The sequence below is a fragment of the Sciurus vulgaris genome (assembly GCF_902686455.1).
Source record: "Sciurus vulgaris genome assembly, chromosome: 9".
Classification (NCBI taxonomy): Eukaryota; Metazoa; Chordata; class Mammalia; order Rodentia; family Sciuridae; genus Sciurus; species Sciurus vulgaris.
The window spans coordinates 46,762,645-46,780,607 of NC_136469.1; the positions used below are offsets into that span (position 1 = coordinate 46,762,645).

Sequence of the window (17,963 nt, forward strand, 5' to 3'; positions counted from 1 at the left end):
ACCAAAAAAAAAAAAAAAAATACATACATATATACATATGTATACATGCATATATATATGCATCAACTATGCACGTTGCTCAATGTCTCTGCCTTGGCTGGGAAAATGATAACCCTTGTGGAGAGAATGGATCATTACCAATCCAATTTTGGAAGTTTGGAACATAATATGATCTAAAACTCTTTGGCACATTGGGACAATTATTAATTTTGTCCTAAACTGCATTTTATAATAAGATCATTTAGATATAAAATGTATGTGCTAGAAAACATTTACAAACAAACTTTTCAATTCTAAAGTTAAAGAGAGAGCTAAGCAAACAGTAGCACAGATAATGCAGTTAGAATGAGCTTAGGGGTAAATAGACAATTGTGCTAGAAAACTTAGAAAGTCTTTAGTTCCTGGAAAGGTGATAGGTAAATAGAAAAAAATACATATTCTAGGCTACATTTCTGTAGAAAAAAAATCTCCTTAATTCCCCCAAATTTGGAAACAAATCTTAAAAGTTTCCATTCATATACAGGTCAAGAGAGTATACACATGTATGGATGGTCAAGAGGGTATATATTCAGCTAGGAACAGTGGTGCATACCTGTAATCCCAGCAGCTAGGGAGGCTGAGGCAAGAGGATTCCTAGTTCAAAGCCAGTCTTAGCAATTTAGTGAGGTCCTAAGCAATTTAGCAAAATTGCTAAAATTTAAAATTTTAAAAAAATTCAAAATTTAAAATAAATAAATAAATAAATAAAGGACTGGAGATGTGGCTTAGTGGTTAAGCACCCCTGAGTTTAATCCCTGGTACCAAAAAAATAAGAAATAAAAAAAAATTTTTAAAAAGGATGGTATACATTTAAAAATTACATTACAGAGACAATGGTAATTTACCTCAATCTAACTACTAATTTTTTTTCAATAATAACTTTAGAATGTTAACTGTAGCCTTTTGAGGAAAAATATTTTTCTCACATGAAACACATTATGTATACAGTAACCCCCAAAAGTAATCTTTTTTCTTTTTAATACGATTAGAATTTTAAGTATAACTCACTACTTAGAGTAGAAAAGTAAAGAATGTTGTGTCTGAAGGTGAAAAACAGAAGCTAGCTTAAATTTAGAACTTGGGCATAGATTAAGCACTCCATGAACAGGGAAAACAGTGTAATTATCATATACATATTTAATTGTATTACATCTTGAAACACTGTGATAGCTTGTATTTTAAAAAGTGTGAACTATGATTTTTTTTCTTGGAGAACGAAGCATTTGCTCACAGAATAGAACTTTATTAGAGAGATATCAATCTTCAATTTTGGCAACATTCAGGAAGAAGGAAGAGTAGAGAAATATAAAAGTGATACCGGAAGGACAGAGTACTCTCTTTGGAGAATTTTAAGTTTGGATTTCCACCCAAGTTTTATTGGGTATTATTCTAATCTATGCCTCATTTGGAATGATATGTTGAAGTATTTCAACGAACTCAAAGAAATCCAGATTAAAGTTCAGTAGCTTTGCTTTTCATCATCTATTTATCAGTGCTACCTGCTATAATCATGAGAAAGTTGCAACTTTAAATATTTCATCATACAACAGTTTCCTGCCATGTTCAATGATTCCATAATCATCTGATTTTTAAAGTGGACATAATATCTTGATTAGTAATTAATTTTTTGCAATTTAGAGCTAACAACCAGCTTTAGGATGTCTCCTTTAAGCATAACCACATCTGTGCCCATGAGACGGTAGCAGATATTTAGCAATGCAGTGTAGAATACTAAATGACAACCAACCATTCGCTACTACACACGTTTTCTTTTTTTAACAGAATGATGCATTTAAAAGGGAATGTACAAAGTTTAGTCCATATATGTGTTTTCTGTAAATCATTAGGGTCAGTGCTGGGTATTAATCAATTAAACTTTTATACATTCAATCAGTAAAAATTAAATTCAGTTACTAAAGTGATTTTTAAAATTGAATAAATAAGGAGTGCTTGTGTCTACAAGCATTCATTTGCAAAAGTTGCATTTTGGTGCAGAAATCAGAGAGGGTTTTAAGTTTCTGAGGATCACGATGTAACATGGCCTCTACCAAAGCAGAGTACCTAAAGGGATATTTTTGGAACCAGACTGAAATGCTGCAATAGCCTAAACCAAAGAAGCCTGAGTCAGCTGAGAATGTCGGCAAGCTGAGTTTACCTAAATCTTCCACTAGAGACATTAAGTCTATCTGGTGAGTAAGAGGACTGCAGTGTAAAAGATTACACCTGGCAAGTGATTCTGTCTTTAAAGTGAAAAAATAAATAAATAAATAAAACAGAGAGATTTCCTTATTTTGGTATACTTCTCAGAGATTCAATCTCTTTGTTACCCAAGCTTTGCCTGAAAATATGCAATGCTACTTATGGACAGAGTTAGTTTCTCAGTAAAAAGGGTCCCAAATTATAATCACATTGTACTCGTGTGGCAAGAGTGCAAAATCTGTTCCAAACAGAGAATATGGAATCATTTCATATTAGGCAACTGTGTTTTCTGGTGATAAGTAGGAAATGTGTTTTTATTAATAGTGATTTATTGGGATTTTTCTTTAATGAGAATAAGCCATCAGAAGTGATTTTGATTGCCTCCATAAAAAGTTTTCTCCCAAATGGCCTGGAAATGGATTTAATAGATTTTAATGACCTCTCCCTCCACTGTAGTGTAGAAAGAAGTTCATGTTCTTTTAACCTAAAGATTTAATTGTCTGGAAAGGAAACCATATTTGACATTAAAAATTATCAAGATGGTTTCTGGGTTACAAGTTTCTACCAGTCATATTTCACTCCAGGTCTGGAGTTTTAAAATTATATCAGTGGAGCTTCAAAATAGGAGATAGGAAAAACAAAGCCTGTATACTGTGGTAAAAAGAGGTGAGGAGAGGCATGTCACATTGGGGCCCTCTTCCTCTCCTCTCCCATGTCACCCACTCCCAGCCCTACAGGAGCCCCGAAGCATTTCCTCCAAGCTCAAGGGCTTCAGGAGCATCACTTAGAAACTACCGCCTGGATAATCACTGGACTCGCTCCTGAATCCACTTAGGCTAAGATGAGATGGAAAATACAAAGTAAATTCTTCTTATGAGGTGGACATGTATAGGAAAGGAAAGTGATGTTCTCCAGAGTCCCTGTCCCCTCTAAGTCCTCATATGACTAGATGCCTTGAACTCTTTGAAACTGGACTGATGTTGAACATCCTGTTCAGTCATTGCCATAATCTGGCACATACCTGTCACATTCCAGCTTCAATATGAATAGCATTTTAGTGACATATTCCTCAGAAAATTATGCTAAGACAAATACATATAAATTATTTCTGATGGTAAGAAATTATTTCTTCAAGGATTGTATTGAATTTAACCAGATAAAATATTGATGAAAAGAGATGGTTAGGATTCACAGTAGTCTACGTTAAAAATGGTATAAAGATCACAAAGGTAGAACACGGCAAATTGACAGAGGCATGATTTCATGTAAGAATAAATGGTCATGAATCTGAAGTGAAGGCATAAACTCATGGAACTGTGTGCACAAGCCTGAGACATTACTTCATGGTCACTTTAGATGTAATTGCAATATGAACATTCCCATCATGTTTTAGACAAGTTAATGGAGATCCTTTGCAACTGGTATAAAGAATGTGGACATTACGATCGAAGATCCCGAGACTTGGACTGGCAGTCTTACCTCTGTAGCAGTGCTCTGATTAGCTCCATTTTCCAGCAAATATTTTACAACATCAATGTGATTCTCCTGGGCAGCCATGTATAAAGGTGTGAAGCCATTCTGAGGACAAATGGTAAAAAAGATGACATCTCCAATAATTTATAAAGCTTAACCATGGAAGAATACAGCACAAGGAAAGAGACACTATGAAGTAAAACTTTCAAACGATGAAGCTAGAGAGCACACTCTCACACTGAATAAATCATACGTGTAGTTACCACTATAAGACTAGATCACAGTGGACCAATTTCCACAAGAAATTTCTATGGAAATGAGAAAAGGACAGGGTGGAAACATTCTCCTCACTTGCTGTTTTCATTTCAATACCAGAGGTTCACATTTTTCATCTCCTAAAACTCCTAAAGATACTTAGTTATCTTAATATCTACATAGTTCTATACTATACAGATATTCTATAGAGCATATAGGATTCTATGTGTAATACCTATATAAAACAATATATTCTCTTCTGTATTTAACAATTCCTAAATTATTTAAACAGACCTCTATTGTTTTGAATATATACAATTTAGTTCACAGTCTTTTTCTCGTTTGAGAGGCCGGGGATTTGAACCGCGGTCCTTGCGCATGCTAGGCAAGCGCTCTCCAAAAGGAGCTATTTCTTCAGCTCTAGTCCACAGTCTTAAGGGTATAAATTATTGTTTATGCCAGAGTAGGCTAGAAGTAATTGCAAATTTGATTGAAAGCTTTTTAAAAAAAGTGTATTTTACCATTCTGATTGAAATAGCATGGTCTGTACTGAACATAATTTTATTATTTTAAAGCCATTCTGAAATTTTACCATTCATTTTTGTATTTATTTAGTTAATTATTTACCAAACTCCAGTTGCTAGGAGCTAAGTCATTACTGAAAAACAGTGACAAACGAGAGGAACACATACACCTTCATGGAGCGCACATTACAGGGATATTACATTAATATGGACTCACAGGCACAAATTCACTTAAATGTACAACATGATTCTAAAACTAAGTTTAAATTGGCAGGTTTCCTTTTCATTAGATCCTTAGGAATAATGAACCCCATTAAGAAAAAAACACCAAAAAACTATTTAAAAAGAAAGCTTGCATAATAACCCATAAACTCTCAAAACCTAGCAGTTCTCTCAAAACCATGTGAGTCTTAAACATCAATAATTTCCTTAAGTTTTCCATGCATTAACAAGAATATGTAAAAACAGGTGTGTATTTGGAGTTTTTTGTAAAAAGTAAAAGGAGAAAAATAGTATTGTAAAATTATTTTATTGACATAAAAATTCTTCTGTATATATTGCATTAGTGTGGAAACAGTATTCAAAGGGCCAAAATACAGCAAAATATATATACAGAGTGTACAAATAGAATAAGTAATTTTTAATTTGATTATAAAAGAAAATCTGCAGGTTTCAAATGGAAGAAGAAAATTTAAACTAAAAAAAGAAATATACGAGGAATGAATTAACACTGTTGTAGGATTCAGGAATAATTCACTGGCTAGATAGCATATTTTTTTAAACACAGCAAGCAGGTGAAATCTTGTATATTTTAAGAACAATGAAGAGGTGGCGGAAGGATGGAATTAGAGATTCAAAGGAAGGGAAAGCCAGGGAAGATGGTTAATAACAACGAGTGGGTGTGGAATGGGGTCTTTCATGACAAGTGAAAGGCAGGGATGCGAAAAGAGAAAAAGAAATTTTAATCAAGTACAACAGTTTGCTAACATTTTTCCTCCAACAGAATCTCGTAGCTAGTCCAAGAGAAAGGAAAATAGACACTGGTTGCCAGATCAACAGAGGAAAGGAAATGAACCATCCTTTGGCCTCTGCCTCTGAAATAGCCCCAGCCCTGGGTGGTGAGCTGTATGTAGCAGGACCTCCTCTGACTGAGCAAGGCAGCAAATGCTGAGGGTCAAGGAAACGTGCCCACCATGAAATCATAGCTCCCTGACTTCCAGGCTACTCCTCAGGCACCTGGCTGCCCAGAACGTCTACATAAGTGTTCTTGAGTGTGGTCCCAGTGCTTCCTCAGACTTCTTCCTGTCATCCTCCCAAGGGTTCTTTGGTCAACTGAATAAGACCCTCATATATATCAATATCCTAATCTTTGGAACCTGTAAATTACCTTATAGGGTAAAAGGAACTTTGCAGACATAATTGAATTAAAGACCTCAACACAGGGAGATTATCCTGGATTAGCCAAATGAGCTCAATGCATTTGAAAGGGTCTTCATAAGAGGAAGGTAGAGTTCAGAGGGAAAGAAGATGCTACAATGCAGGCCTTAAAGATGGATGGAGGGGCCATGATTCAAGGAAGGCAGCTCTAGAAGGTGGAACTGGCAAGGAAATGGATTCTCACCTAAGTTTCCAGAAGGAAACAACAATGCCAACTGGTTGAATTAAACCTAGTAATATTAATTTCCAAAACTAGGAGAGAATAAATTCGTTATTGTTTTAAGTCATTGATCTTGTAGTAATAATTTGTTATAGCAGCAACAGTAATCAAATACACACCCTAGGAGTTGCTGACTAGGGTGAGTAGAAGTAGGAGATGAACAGACAATGAATAGGTGTGGCTGAGGTGCAGATGAAGCACAGGAGCTGGCTGTAGGCCAGAGTCCAGGCTCAGCAGTTCCCTCACCATAGTCCTGTGTGGAACTGTGGGGACTCCAAGCCTATATATGAATTTGCCATGTTGTTGTAAAGAGATAGGACACTTATTTAAAAGTTTGTTAGTTCAATCTATACATTCTAATTTTAAAAGTTGTAAATGGGTCCCTTTTGCTCTCTTGCTCTGGGACCTGCAAGTATTAAAGGTTTGTAGAGTGATAGAAAGAAGAGAAAGAAGAAAGATAGAGAGAAGAAACCAATCAAGGCTTACAAAATAAGTAAACAGAGGGGAAAGGACCATGATAGGAAACTTTTAAGATCTTGGCGGGAGTGCATCATAAATACCACTTGTGTGTAGTGTATCATAACCTTGTGTGCCAGAGCTTCCAGCAGAGAAGGAGAGCAAACATGAAGAACAATAAAAATAAAAGTGATCCATTGGGCTTCTGCTACGTTATCCACTATGAGAAATGCTTTCAATATATGTTCTCAAATTATAGTGAATGCATGCCCCAGTTTGCCTAGAATAGCCCACATTTATGCAAAGTATCCTGGAGTATCTCAGTCTGGATGATTAATGACCCAGCCCCATCTCTAATACTTAGCACAGTGCTGCAACATTGGTGTTATTTCCCCCATTCAAATGGAGGCAGCTAAGGTTCAATACCTAGGCAATTTGGCCAAATCTTATAGCTAAAAACTGAATTGGAAGTGACTGGTGTTCATGAATAACCTTCTTGTAATGAAGTTGGTACATTATCCCGTAGTTGGCTGAGATAGAATCTCCCCTAGAAACTGTTAGAAATGCCTAGGTACCACTCTACCCTACTCCTACCAAACTGGAGTCTCCATGTGCAAAACCCAAACACACACACTTTTTACAAAACTCATTTTTTGCAGAATGGTTGATTGGTTTGGGGTAGTAAGTATAAAGTTTACTCTGGTAATAAAGAACACCTTGGCTTGGGGTGGTAGAAGATGAGAATGGAAACATGGTGTTAATCAGATTTTGTAGTATTTGCAACAAAGTACATAAAAGAAGGAAATATGAGCTAAGGCAACCCTGGTTAAGAGATGAGGAAACTGTTTACTGATACAAAACACATGAAATAAGACAATAAAGATTTAGTGCAGATTCTAAAATAAAGATGTGCAAAGGTTCCTTTCTACTTTACTGCTGTTTAACAAGAAATAGCCCACTGGAGAATGTGAAATACTCAGCTCTGAGTAATTAGGATAGAGGCCAACAGCACATTAACACCATTACAAACTTTATAGGAAAGCATTCATCTTCACACATAAATGACTTAACTACACAGTATTATTGGTCTCTGTGTAAGTGCATTAGGGCATTCACCCATATATTATGTCTCAATGTTTTTCTAAAATAGTCTGAATGCATGTAGGTATGAAAGTATATATAGTTTCTCATGTTAATATTTTTTTTAAAAAAATCAAAGATACTTACAGCTGGGGCTGATATTGAGGATGCAAGATGTACAGCATTGCCAGTTGTTTAGAGTATTCTGATATGACCCAAGGGTGCCTCTAGCAACTAGTCATTAAATATTTTGAACATTTCCCCTTCCCATTGGAAATTACTAATTATTTGTCATTCACTTATACTTATTCAACAAAAAAAAGTGTTTGGTGACTTCACTGTAAGGCATTGTTGTTTGGCTTTAGTGATTCAGAGGCAAAAGATAAAAATCTCTGTCTGTAAGGACTCACAGTCCAGAACTAAGATGAGCAAGTGAGCAAACTACAGTTCAGTGAACACATACATAATTAGTTTATTTTTTAAAGTTACATGTTGGATATAAGGAAAAAATAGAGAGGGATACAGAACTCAACTATCTAAGGAAATCGTATCTGAAGTATGGCACTGGTAGTGACTCAGTGTGAACTGAGTCATGGATAGTCCCAAGTTAGACACAGAAGCAGAAAAGGAGTTTCAGACAGAACACCAGGAGAGGAGAATGCACAGGACAAATGGGGACCTGCAAATAATTCAGTGTTAGGGGGCAAAGGAGGCAGAGACAGGCAGGCATCAGTCCCATCTGCCTTACTGGGGAGTCTGAGTTTCATTTTTAAATCCTTGGGAATCACTGGATTTTAAATAGGAGTTCGCCAGGAACACATTTGCATTTTAAGGAAATCACATTGCCAGGAGTGGAGGGGATGACATGGAAAGCGTCCAGACTTTAGTCTAGAAGAGTGGAAAGAAGATTTTCATCATAATCCTGAGAAGCAGTGAGAGTTAGAAATATTAATATGATTTTGGTACTTTAAAATGTAATTTAGTATTCATGTATTTATATTAAATGTCATGATTGAAAAGATTAGATATGGTTTCTTTCAGTCTGTATTATTAGTCATTGATAATAGTTCTCAGATATATTAAATAGTTACAACATTTTTCCAAATTCAGAAATCTTGCTGTATTTGAGAATTTAAACATATAATATTAATTTTCCCCCATTTATATTAATAATGTAACTATGAGCCATAATCAGGTTTTAGCTCTTGGTGAGCGTTTCTTTAGGTAACTGAATTATTTTGGCAAATTGAATGAACATGAGCTAATATTTAGATACCTACTTATCAGATTGTAAATTTATTGAAACTTGGAAACATACTGACAGCAGGTAAATCTATTGACATTTGCACGCTGTCATTTGCAGAGACAAATAAAGTGAATATGCAAAGTAATAAATAGTTTGACATGAATATTTTAGACAAGGACCAAAGCACTAAGAACTAACATTAATACTAATTAATTTTTTAATGTTAACTTTTTTCCCCCTGGGCACTGGGGATTGAACCCAGAGGGTCCTTAACCACTGAACCACATTCCCAGCCCTTTTTTTACATTATATTTAGAGACAGGGTCTCACTAAGTTGATTAGGGCCTCATTAAGTTGCTAAGGCTGGCTTTGAACTTGCCATCGGTTTGTCTCACGAATCACTGGGATCACAGGCATGTGCCAACACACCCGGTTTAACTTTGCTAGTACTTATGACTTTACCTTATTTTTGCTAGCACTTAAGACTTTATTCTCTTTATTCTTCTGTTACAAAAATGAACATTCATTCGTTGGAGGAGTTTAAATGACTGATCATGTAAAATTACTTTTATCTAGATTCAATGTTAGCATTCAGTTTGAAAATTCTTATAGGACCAAATTTGTTTTAAAAACTTTCCGCTAGATACTAGACTAGGTGTTTTGAAAGTAACTAATATGGAGACTGCCCCAAAGGGCAGATAATATAAAATATTTCACAGAATAGATCCATACAGAATCAGTAATATGTATTGCCCAACATGAGTAAAAGTCTATTTAAGAATACATTTGAAAATAATTATTATAGGTTTTAAAATTATTGAAAAATCAAAGATCTCTTAGATAGATATATAGAAATTGTCAATGCAACCTAACACATTACCACCCAGCTAAAGTTATTCCTTAGATAATTTTGTAGATCAAGCATAAACTAAATAATAGGCTCTGAATATACAACTTTGAAGTAGAGTGGAAATTATGAAAATTACAAATGTTTTATAAATTAATATCTCTGCAAATTGCTCATTATTATTTTATTTGTTCTTACTTTCAGTCCAATGTTGCTAGGCTCATTAAGTACATTTCAATTATTATTATTATTATTATTATTATTATTATTATTATTATTATTCTAGATGGAAATGCCCCAGCTGAAAAGGAAGTTGTCATTTTACAGTTGAGGAATCTCTAACCTAGAGATTGATTAACTGCCAAATGGACTGACCAGTTACAGAGATAAAGGAGAAAGCGAAGGTACAGCAGAGGCAGAGATGCTTCAAGACTCTTTACCCCATCCTTCTCATCTTCTGGACGTGTCATTCTCTCTGTGAGGCTTTGTTTAAGGCTTATAAAAACTTTTAGCACAGAGTATGTGCTCAATAAATATTTTTAGGATGGACAAATAAAATAGAACAATACAAATTCATTTTTATGCCTGTGGTGGTTTCAATACAGGTCTGAAAATTCTTTGACACTTCTCCTCTCAAAAAGTGAAACCTAATTCTGCATCTTTTAAATGCAGGACATCTTAGTAGTTTGCTTCTAAGGTAATGATTATTGTGGGATGGTTGGTATGTGACTTTGAGGGCTAGGATTTTAAATCCATAGCTCTTCAGCATCCCTTGCTTTGGGTTATCTTCTTTGGAGGAAATGAGCTGCTGTGTTAGATGACACTCAAGCAGGCTTCATGCAGAATCACATGAGAAGAAACTCAGAACTCCCACCAATAACTGGAACCAACTTGCTAGCTGGGAGAACAACCTTCTGAGTAAATCCTTTAGCCTTAAAAACAGCCCTGAGCAACATCCTCACTATCTCCCAAGAGATTCTGAACCACAATGCGCAACTAAGCCACCACTGAATTCCTGGTCCATAGAAATGGTGATGATAATAAATGTTGATTTTTGTTTTTAGCTGCTAAGTTTGGGGAAAACTTACTATGTGACAATTGCTATCCCATAACTTCCACTGAGGTCCTACACGATCAGGCCCTTGTCCACTTTGCCAACCACACTTCTTTCCACTCTCACCCCATGCTGCTTTCTTTTTCTTTAGGAAAGAAATTTACATCCTAGGTTAACTTCAAATTTTGCAGTCCCATAACTCTTAAAATGCTCTCTAACCTGGACATGCTAAAAATAAAAGATTAATAGGAGTTCCCTGTTTGAAGTTGGCTGAGTTATGGCTATTCAGCAAGGTCTTCCCTATCCCTAAATTACCAGGACCATTTTGTTTCTGTTTTTAAACTGTGTTGTATACCAAGGAGCACATCAGGGATCCGTCTTGTAGAATGCTGTTTTAAGAGTCAGCAGGGTGGGAAAGCACGATGACAAAGCAGCTGTCACCATGTGTTAGCTTTCGTGACAGTGCTTCGGAAGCAGGAAAGATTAGGTCTTTGCATTAATAAGAAGGGTTGAATGCAAAGGGTAGCTTGTGTTTATTTGCCTTGATGAAACAATATGTAGCCTAAGAGAGCTTGAACAATTTCAGTTTTAAATGTTTATAATACCCTTAATACCATGAGTTATTTGCCGGTTTTCTGCACCTAGGAAAACACCATCAACAAATTTCATGACCATCTGTGACAATAGAAAGTGGGAATGGTTATAGACAGCTCAGGGTTTCCAATTAGGGAAACCTGAATTCCCCTTCTGAGGATGTCTCCTAACTTTTGCAGGCAGGTTGGCTTCATGGTTTAGGCTTTTATACAGAGCAGAATTCTTCAGTATCCTTAACCATGACCTTCTGGGAAGCTTTTCATAAGATGCCACTTAGAACTAGATAATAACTACTCCAGTTACCATCCCTGAAACTACGCATCATCTTCTTCCTTCAAATTAGCATTATAAGAGATCAGGTTGGGAAACATCCCTAAATTATCACCAAGCTTTAGGATCAGGATGATTCAAATTATTTCCCTAAATACATTGTGAAGGCACAGCTGCAAAGGATGTTAAAAAAAAAAAAAACAATAAGAACTAATTGTAGTCACTAAAATAAAGGCTACTCTCTGTATTCTGGGGGTATACTTAGAAGAAAAGAACAAAAACCACAATTATATACTTGATTGGTAGTTAATGAAACAGAACCACTCTCCTCATCTTCTAATGGCAAGAGGGTCATCAAATGACTTAAACCAATCAACACATTACATTCTCTTTAATACCTTGACTTGTTCAGGTTTGCACAAGAGAATTAAGTTGCTCCAATCAATCGAATACAGGATTGTCTTTTAGAAAACTGGGACAGACCTGTTCTCACCTTTTAACTAAGAGTAAGAAAAAAAAAATATGTGGCTCCACTCCTAGGCCCACAAAGAAAGCCAGACAAGAATAAAGCTTGCATTATAAATTATAGCAAGGAGAAAGAATTTGAGTCCTTGGTTAGAAATGAACCTTCACAGTGGGGGTGGGGGTGCACACAGAAATGTATCCTGGAAGTCACCCTACCTATTAAATTTTATATTTATGAAAGCCAAGGAATTCCCTTTTTTGTTTATCCAAGTAGGAGGTATGAATGTTTCTTATTTGCAGCCAAAGGCATCCTAGTTGATATAATATTTAAATCAAATTAGAGCTTATATTATTAGCATTAGTTTGGTTTAAAAAAATCCACTTTCTAAGAACTTGGTAATTATAAAACATATTAGAAATAATGGTATAAAAGCTTAATTTATTATTATTTTGGTTAAAATATATTATTCAATGATCCTAAGATCTGCAGAGAAAAATCTAAAATAGGTTTATTAAGAAGATACATCCCATGCTTGTATAGTTTTATAAAAATGGATTCTACTGTCATGTTTAACTAAGAGGAGCCAATTTAAAAAAAAAAAAAAAAAAAAGAATTAGGACAAACTACAAAAGAGCAGATGGATCAGTTTCAAAGAAGTAAATTAGTTCCTGCAAGTGCTGAGATTTTAGAATACTTTTTTTTCTGTGTAAGTGGAAAATACAAACTGAAGTATTCAGTAGTAGATTTTCTTTCATTATTTCTGCATATACAATGTTAACTTTTATTTAAATTGTCAATACAAACATTTCTCATTATGTCACAAAATTTTATACTAATGTGTATGCATGGCTTCCTGATGGACACATAATAAATAATTTTAAAGACACAAACTAAAATTAAATTTTGCAGATGTAACACCGTAACACATTTCTATAGAAGGAATAAAATTGTTTTGATATCAGCGATGAAACTATCAGATTAATGACTATTTGAATTTTGAAACTGGGTAGAAATTAATTCCCTGATATATTTCTAGACTTCCAAATTGCTAAAGACCATAGATTATAAGGTTCAGATCTTTAGTATGTAGTATGATTTGTTTGGTACTAAGAAGTGCTTTAGAAATGTATATTATTGAAAAATTTCATAAATAACCCAATAACTCAGAAGCAAGAGAAAACGTGTTACTTTTAAAGTCAAAAATATTGATACTCTGTACAGATCCACAACCCAAGAAAATCAAGTCAGTAATACACCATTATTGTTTTACTCTGTTGTTTTTCCCCAAGAGTAAAATACATAAATCTGAATAATTATCTTCAATTAAGCCACAGTACTAACTTAATTGATAATATTAATAATCAATAATATTTGTTTTATTTGTTTTATTACATTGAGGTTGATTAAATTAAATATAAGAAGAATGAAAGTTTGACTTTCCTTAAACTACTCAGAATAAGCTCTAATTCTTTTACTTGTTTATTATATCAAAAATATATTTTAATGAATGATTGCCAAATAGTTTTCTTATTTCTACCCACTGTCTTTGAGAAAATGAAATGCTGATCTGTGTCTCTAAAAACACATCTATCACAAAAATATCATATGATTCATTTAGACCAACTCATCCAAAGCCACATTTTTGATAACTCCTGTTTCCACAGGATTTGTTAATCCATGTAAAAGGTGATAATATAGCATTTTTTATTGCCTAAGACCTACATCCCTAAAGTCTAAATCTTTAACCAGATGGAATTATTGCTTCCTTCAGCAACGTCAATCATTTTTGTCATTTAATGATTACTGTTAAGGGGATAGAGTACTTTGCATGTCAAATCAAAAGACATGTAGTTTTATGGCATGCTGACACAAATACACCAACATAGTTCATGGGATTCAAAGTTTTAAAAAAATTCCCAAACTAAAAATGTCATTTCCATGGATTCCATAATATTTACTGTTAGTTGTCTCAGTCACTCAACAGTGGGCAGAAATGAAAGGATATTTTTACCTCATGTCTGAAATTCAGAGTTTGGATATAAACAAGGTTCATTTCAAATCATTTTGAGTGAATTATATGTATATAGAGATTAGAACATTAGGACAAGACCTGGGGATATAAATAGGTTCAGGAATTTTTGAACAACACAGGAGTTAAGCACAATGAAAGCTTTAATATAAAACTCTTCCATTTCTAAGTGTGGGGTTTTGTCTGTGCTGACTTACCCTTATCAGAGCCCTCTCAAAAGCTGCTAGGGAGTTAGAACAGGTGGTTGCTCCCAGGCAGTGCCAAGATCAAGAAGAGAGGTAACCCGAGTGATACACTCAATATGTAACAGCTGCTTAACACTCTCTTGTTCACCATTTGCCAAAGATACAACTTCAAAGAATAAATATTTTCCATGCAATAATTCAGCACTCAAATAGATAATTCATGGATTCATGGAGTCACATAGACTAATGTCCTTTGGATATGTACTTGTAATTTATAACTTAAATACATTCACATGTATAAAGGATTAAAGGATACTTAAAATAATTTTGTAAATGTATTATATATAGAAATATATTTTACCTATGCATATATATACATAGTATATATGTATGTTTATATATGTGTGTTTATATATGTATGTATGTGTGTTGTATATGTGGTGTGTGTGTGTGTGTGTGTGTGTGTGTGTATTATTGGACCTGAACATATTTAGTTGACTTCCAGTAGTGGTCAGCAGAATCCAGATTGAATTAGGTACAATAAATAAATCATTGGATCTTGGCAACCATAAAAAAAAAAGAAACATGATCGATGATGTGAGTTCCCATATTTCTAAGAAAAGGTAACTTGCCTTTTATTTGTTATCTAGAATGTTGATTCCAGGCAAAGGACAGAACACACAAAAACTGCGTTTCTCAATTTGCTCAAGGCTGTTCCTTGGAAGAGCATGTCAAGGGAAGAATCACCAATGAGTGAGTTTCCCTCTGGGGAAATAAACTCTGATTAGCATATGAGGTGCCAAGGTGGATTCAAGATTCTACCCCTACAGGAGGGTGCAGTGGTGCACGCCTGTAATCCCAGCAGCTCAGAAGACTGAGGCAGGAGGATCTTGAGTTCAAAGCCAGCCTCAGCAAAAGTGAGGCGCTAAGCAACTCAGGGAGATCCTGTCTCAAAATAAAATACAAAATAGGGCTGGGGGGTGTGGGTCAGAGGTTAAGCACCCCAGGGTTCAATTTCTGATATCAAAATAATAATAATAATAATAAATTTTTTTAAAAAAGATGTACCCTTACAGAGACAGACTAGCCTATTTGGATGTATTGTTCTAAAATGTATTAACCTCCTGGGTCCCCCAAATACTAGACTGACCTAGTAGAGGTATTTTCTGAAACATGACTGCCCCAAGCAATAACCGTTATGGCCTCTGGGATGATAATTATTATAATAATTATTATAAGTATTATAATCCTTTCAAATGATGATGCCTTAAGAGGGTGAATTATGCACATAGGCATGGTCATTGCCATTCAGCAACATTTTCATCTTTCTTCTGCCTATGGCAAGAGAATATTAACCAATTCTTCTAAGTTTAGAATCATTATTTAGATGTAAGTACCTTTAAAAGTCTACAATTTGAATTTCAGCTGTCAATGAATAGTGCTTTTCCTGCCTCTTGATATAAACTGGGCTAAGCACAGGTCTGAGAACCCTCTCATTGTCTTAGATTACTGACAGGCTCTTGTATCATGGACTCAAGCAGTTCCTAACTCCAAAATCAGAAGATGACAATAAACTGCTAAACTGTTCGTGGAGATTTATGTTGTTTAAGTCATTTTCTCAATTAACCAAAAGGTTAGTGATGGAATAATTTAACCAGAAATTGCTTGCTCTTCATTGTAAGGGACAGTATTGAGTTTGAGACTTGAAATATATTAAGAAAGGGTCAGGTATGGAATTAACAGTGGAAAGAGGGAAAAAAAACAAAGATTTTTCTACATAAGAAGTCCTTGGTTTTTGGATTTTAAAATGTGCATTTCATGTGTAAGAAGAGGCAAGGAACTTTGTTTCTCATAAAGTCATATTTAAGTACATTTATTAAGAAAATACCAAAATTAAAAATGTATAACTATAAGGTGACAGAAAATAGAAAAATTAATTATTAAATAAAATAACACAATTAAGGTGGAGTTTTGGGTTTGTTTGTTTTAACTGCCAAAAGTTAATAAATTGAAACTGCCTGTTGCTTCTTCAGCTTAGACTAGTACTTGGCAGCTGGCACCTGTACAAAGAATACATTCATTTTCTTTCTGGCTGTTTGTAGCAAGTGCTTTTTATAATCATTCAGCATGACGCCCCAGTTCCCAAACTATGGTATAACTGTTTCATACCAAGGAAAAGTTGTATGCTGCTAATCACTAAAGACGGAACTACTGTATAATATTCCCCATCCCACCCTCAGATAATAATGATCTGAAAGCCACAATGGACAATTGACTAAAATAACAGATGGTGTTGTCTTCAACTCCAAATCACTCATTATCTAGTATCCAATGATCTAAATAGATAGGGATAGTAAGAGGGGGAATGGAGTCATTGAGACATTAAGTAACAAGCGTAAGGTCACTCAAGTGGCAAGCGACAGAATAGGGTTTCTCAACTACATAAAGACTACAATGGTCAACATCTCTTGTCTATAGTATTCCTGGAGTAATTAAACATTATCTTATCTTTTTTCTCTTACTCAAAAAGTAGAGAGGATTCTGTCCTGCTGTTTGTTTTCACTAGTGATGTCTTTATTTGACTCTTCACTGAGAAGATACATCTTTGTTGTCTTATATTTTGATATCAAGGTTTTGTTCTATCACTTATGTTTCTTGCTCTTAACATCTTCAATTCCATGTATCATTTAAATGCAAATTTTTAAATGTAAGAATGATACCAAGTTCTGTTCACAACACACAGGAGAGTTTTCTGTATAATCAGATAGTGGATGAATATCTTTTGATGACATTATTGGTTTACATTTATTTTAATTCCTGAAAGTCCAGATTTAAAGGGATGTTGTTTATGAATGAAAAGATAGGTCCTCTTAAAATAATATGATTTTGTGATCTTTTAAATGGTTTAAAAAGTATTTCTCAATGATTTGAAAAGAACAAAATATCGTTGGGTCAATCCTGAGTATTTTTTTTGGGGGGTGCTGGGGATTGAACCCAGCACTTTGCCAACTGAGCTATATATCCCCAGCCCAAACCTGAGTATTTTAAAAATAGCACTTTAAAGTTGATCTGCACAGCTTCAAATTTGCAACTTTATCCTCATTGATATCTTGTTCTACATAAGATATATTAACACTATGTTTATATATATATGTATTTCAAAAATTATTGTATTACTGTACCACAAACAAATCTAAACAATACATTTTAAGTTTATGATATTCTATTTAGAACTTTCCACATTTGGAATTGTCCTCTGAAAGTTATTTTCCAAAAACCAAAGACCAAATGTTTTCTCTGATATGTGGATGCTGATCCATAATGCGGGGGAGCAGAAAATGAATGGAGGAACTTTGGATGGGGCAGAGGGGAGTGAGGGGAGGGAAGGGGGCAGGGGAGTGGGAAAGATGTTAGAATGAGATTGACACCATTAACCTAGGTTCTTGTATGATTGCACAAATGGCATGGATTCTACATTATGTACAACCAGAGAAATGAACAGTTGTGCTCCATTCGTGTACAATGAATCAAAATGCATTCTGTTGTCATATGTAATTAATTAGAACAACTAAAAATTAAAATAAAAAAT

The 17,963-nt window shown here is 34.6% G+C and overlaps 1 protein-coding gene and 1 long non-coding RNA gene across 32 annotated transcripts in view; one reads left to right on the plus strand and one right to left on the minus strand.

The window, feature by feature from the left end:
- ANK2 (ankyrin 2) overlaps positions 1-17,963 on the minus strand; it is a 694,188-nt gene that overhangs the window by 133,195 nt on the left and 543,030 nt on the right. For all 31 annotated transcript variants that reach the window (XM_079154590.1, XM_079154588.1, XM_079154614.1 and 28 more), the window contains one exon: positions 3,718-3,816. In XM_079154590.1, coding sequence (XP_079010716.1) covers positions 3,718-3,816 — 99 coding nt within the window. The remainder of the gene's footprint in view (positions 1-3,717; positions 3,817-17,963) is intronic.
- LOC306670132 overlaps positions 4,315-17,963 on the plus strand; it is a 417,629-nt gene continuing 403,980 nt past the window's right edge. The window contains exon 1 of the long non-coding RNA XR_013766328.1: positions 4,315-4,396. This is a non-coding gene — a long non-coding RNA (uncharacterized lncRNA). The remainder of the gene's footprint in view (positions 4,397-17,963) is intronic.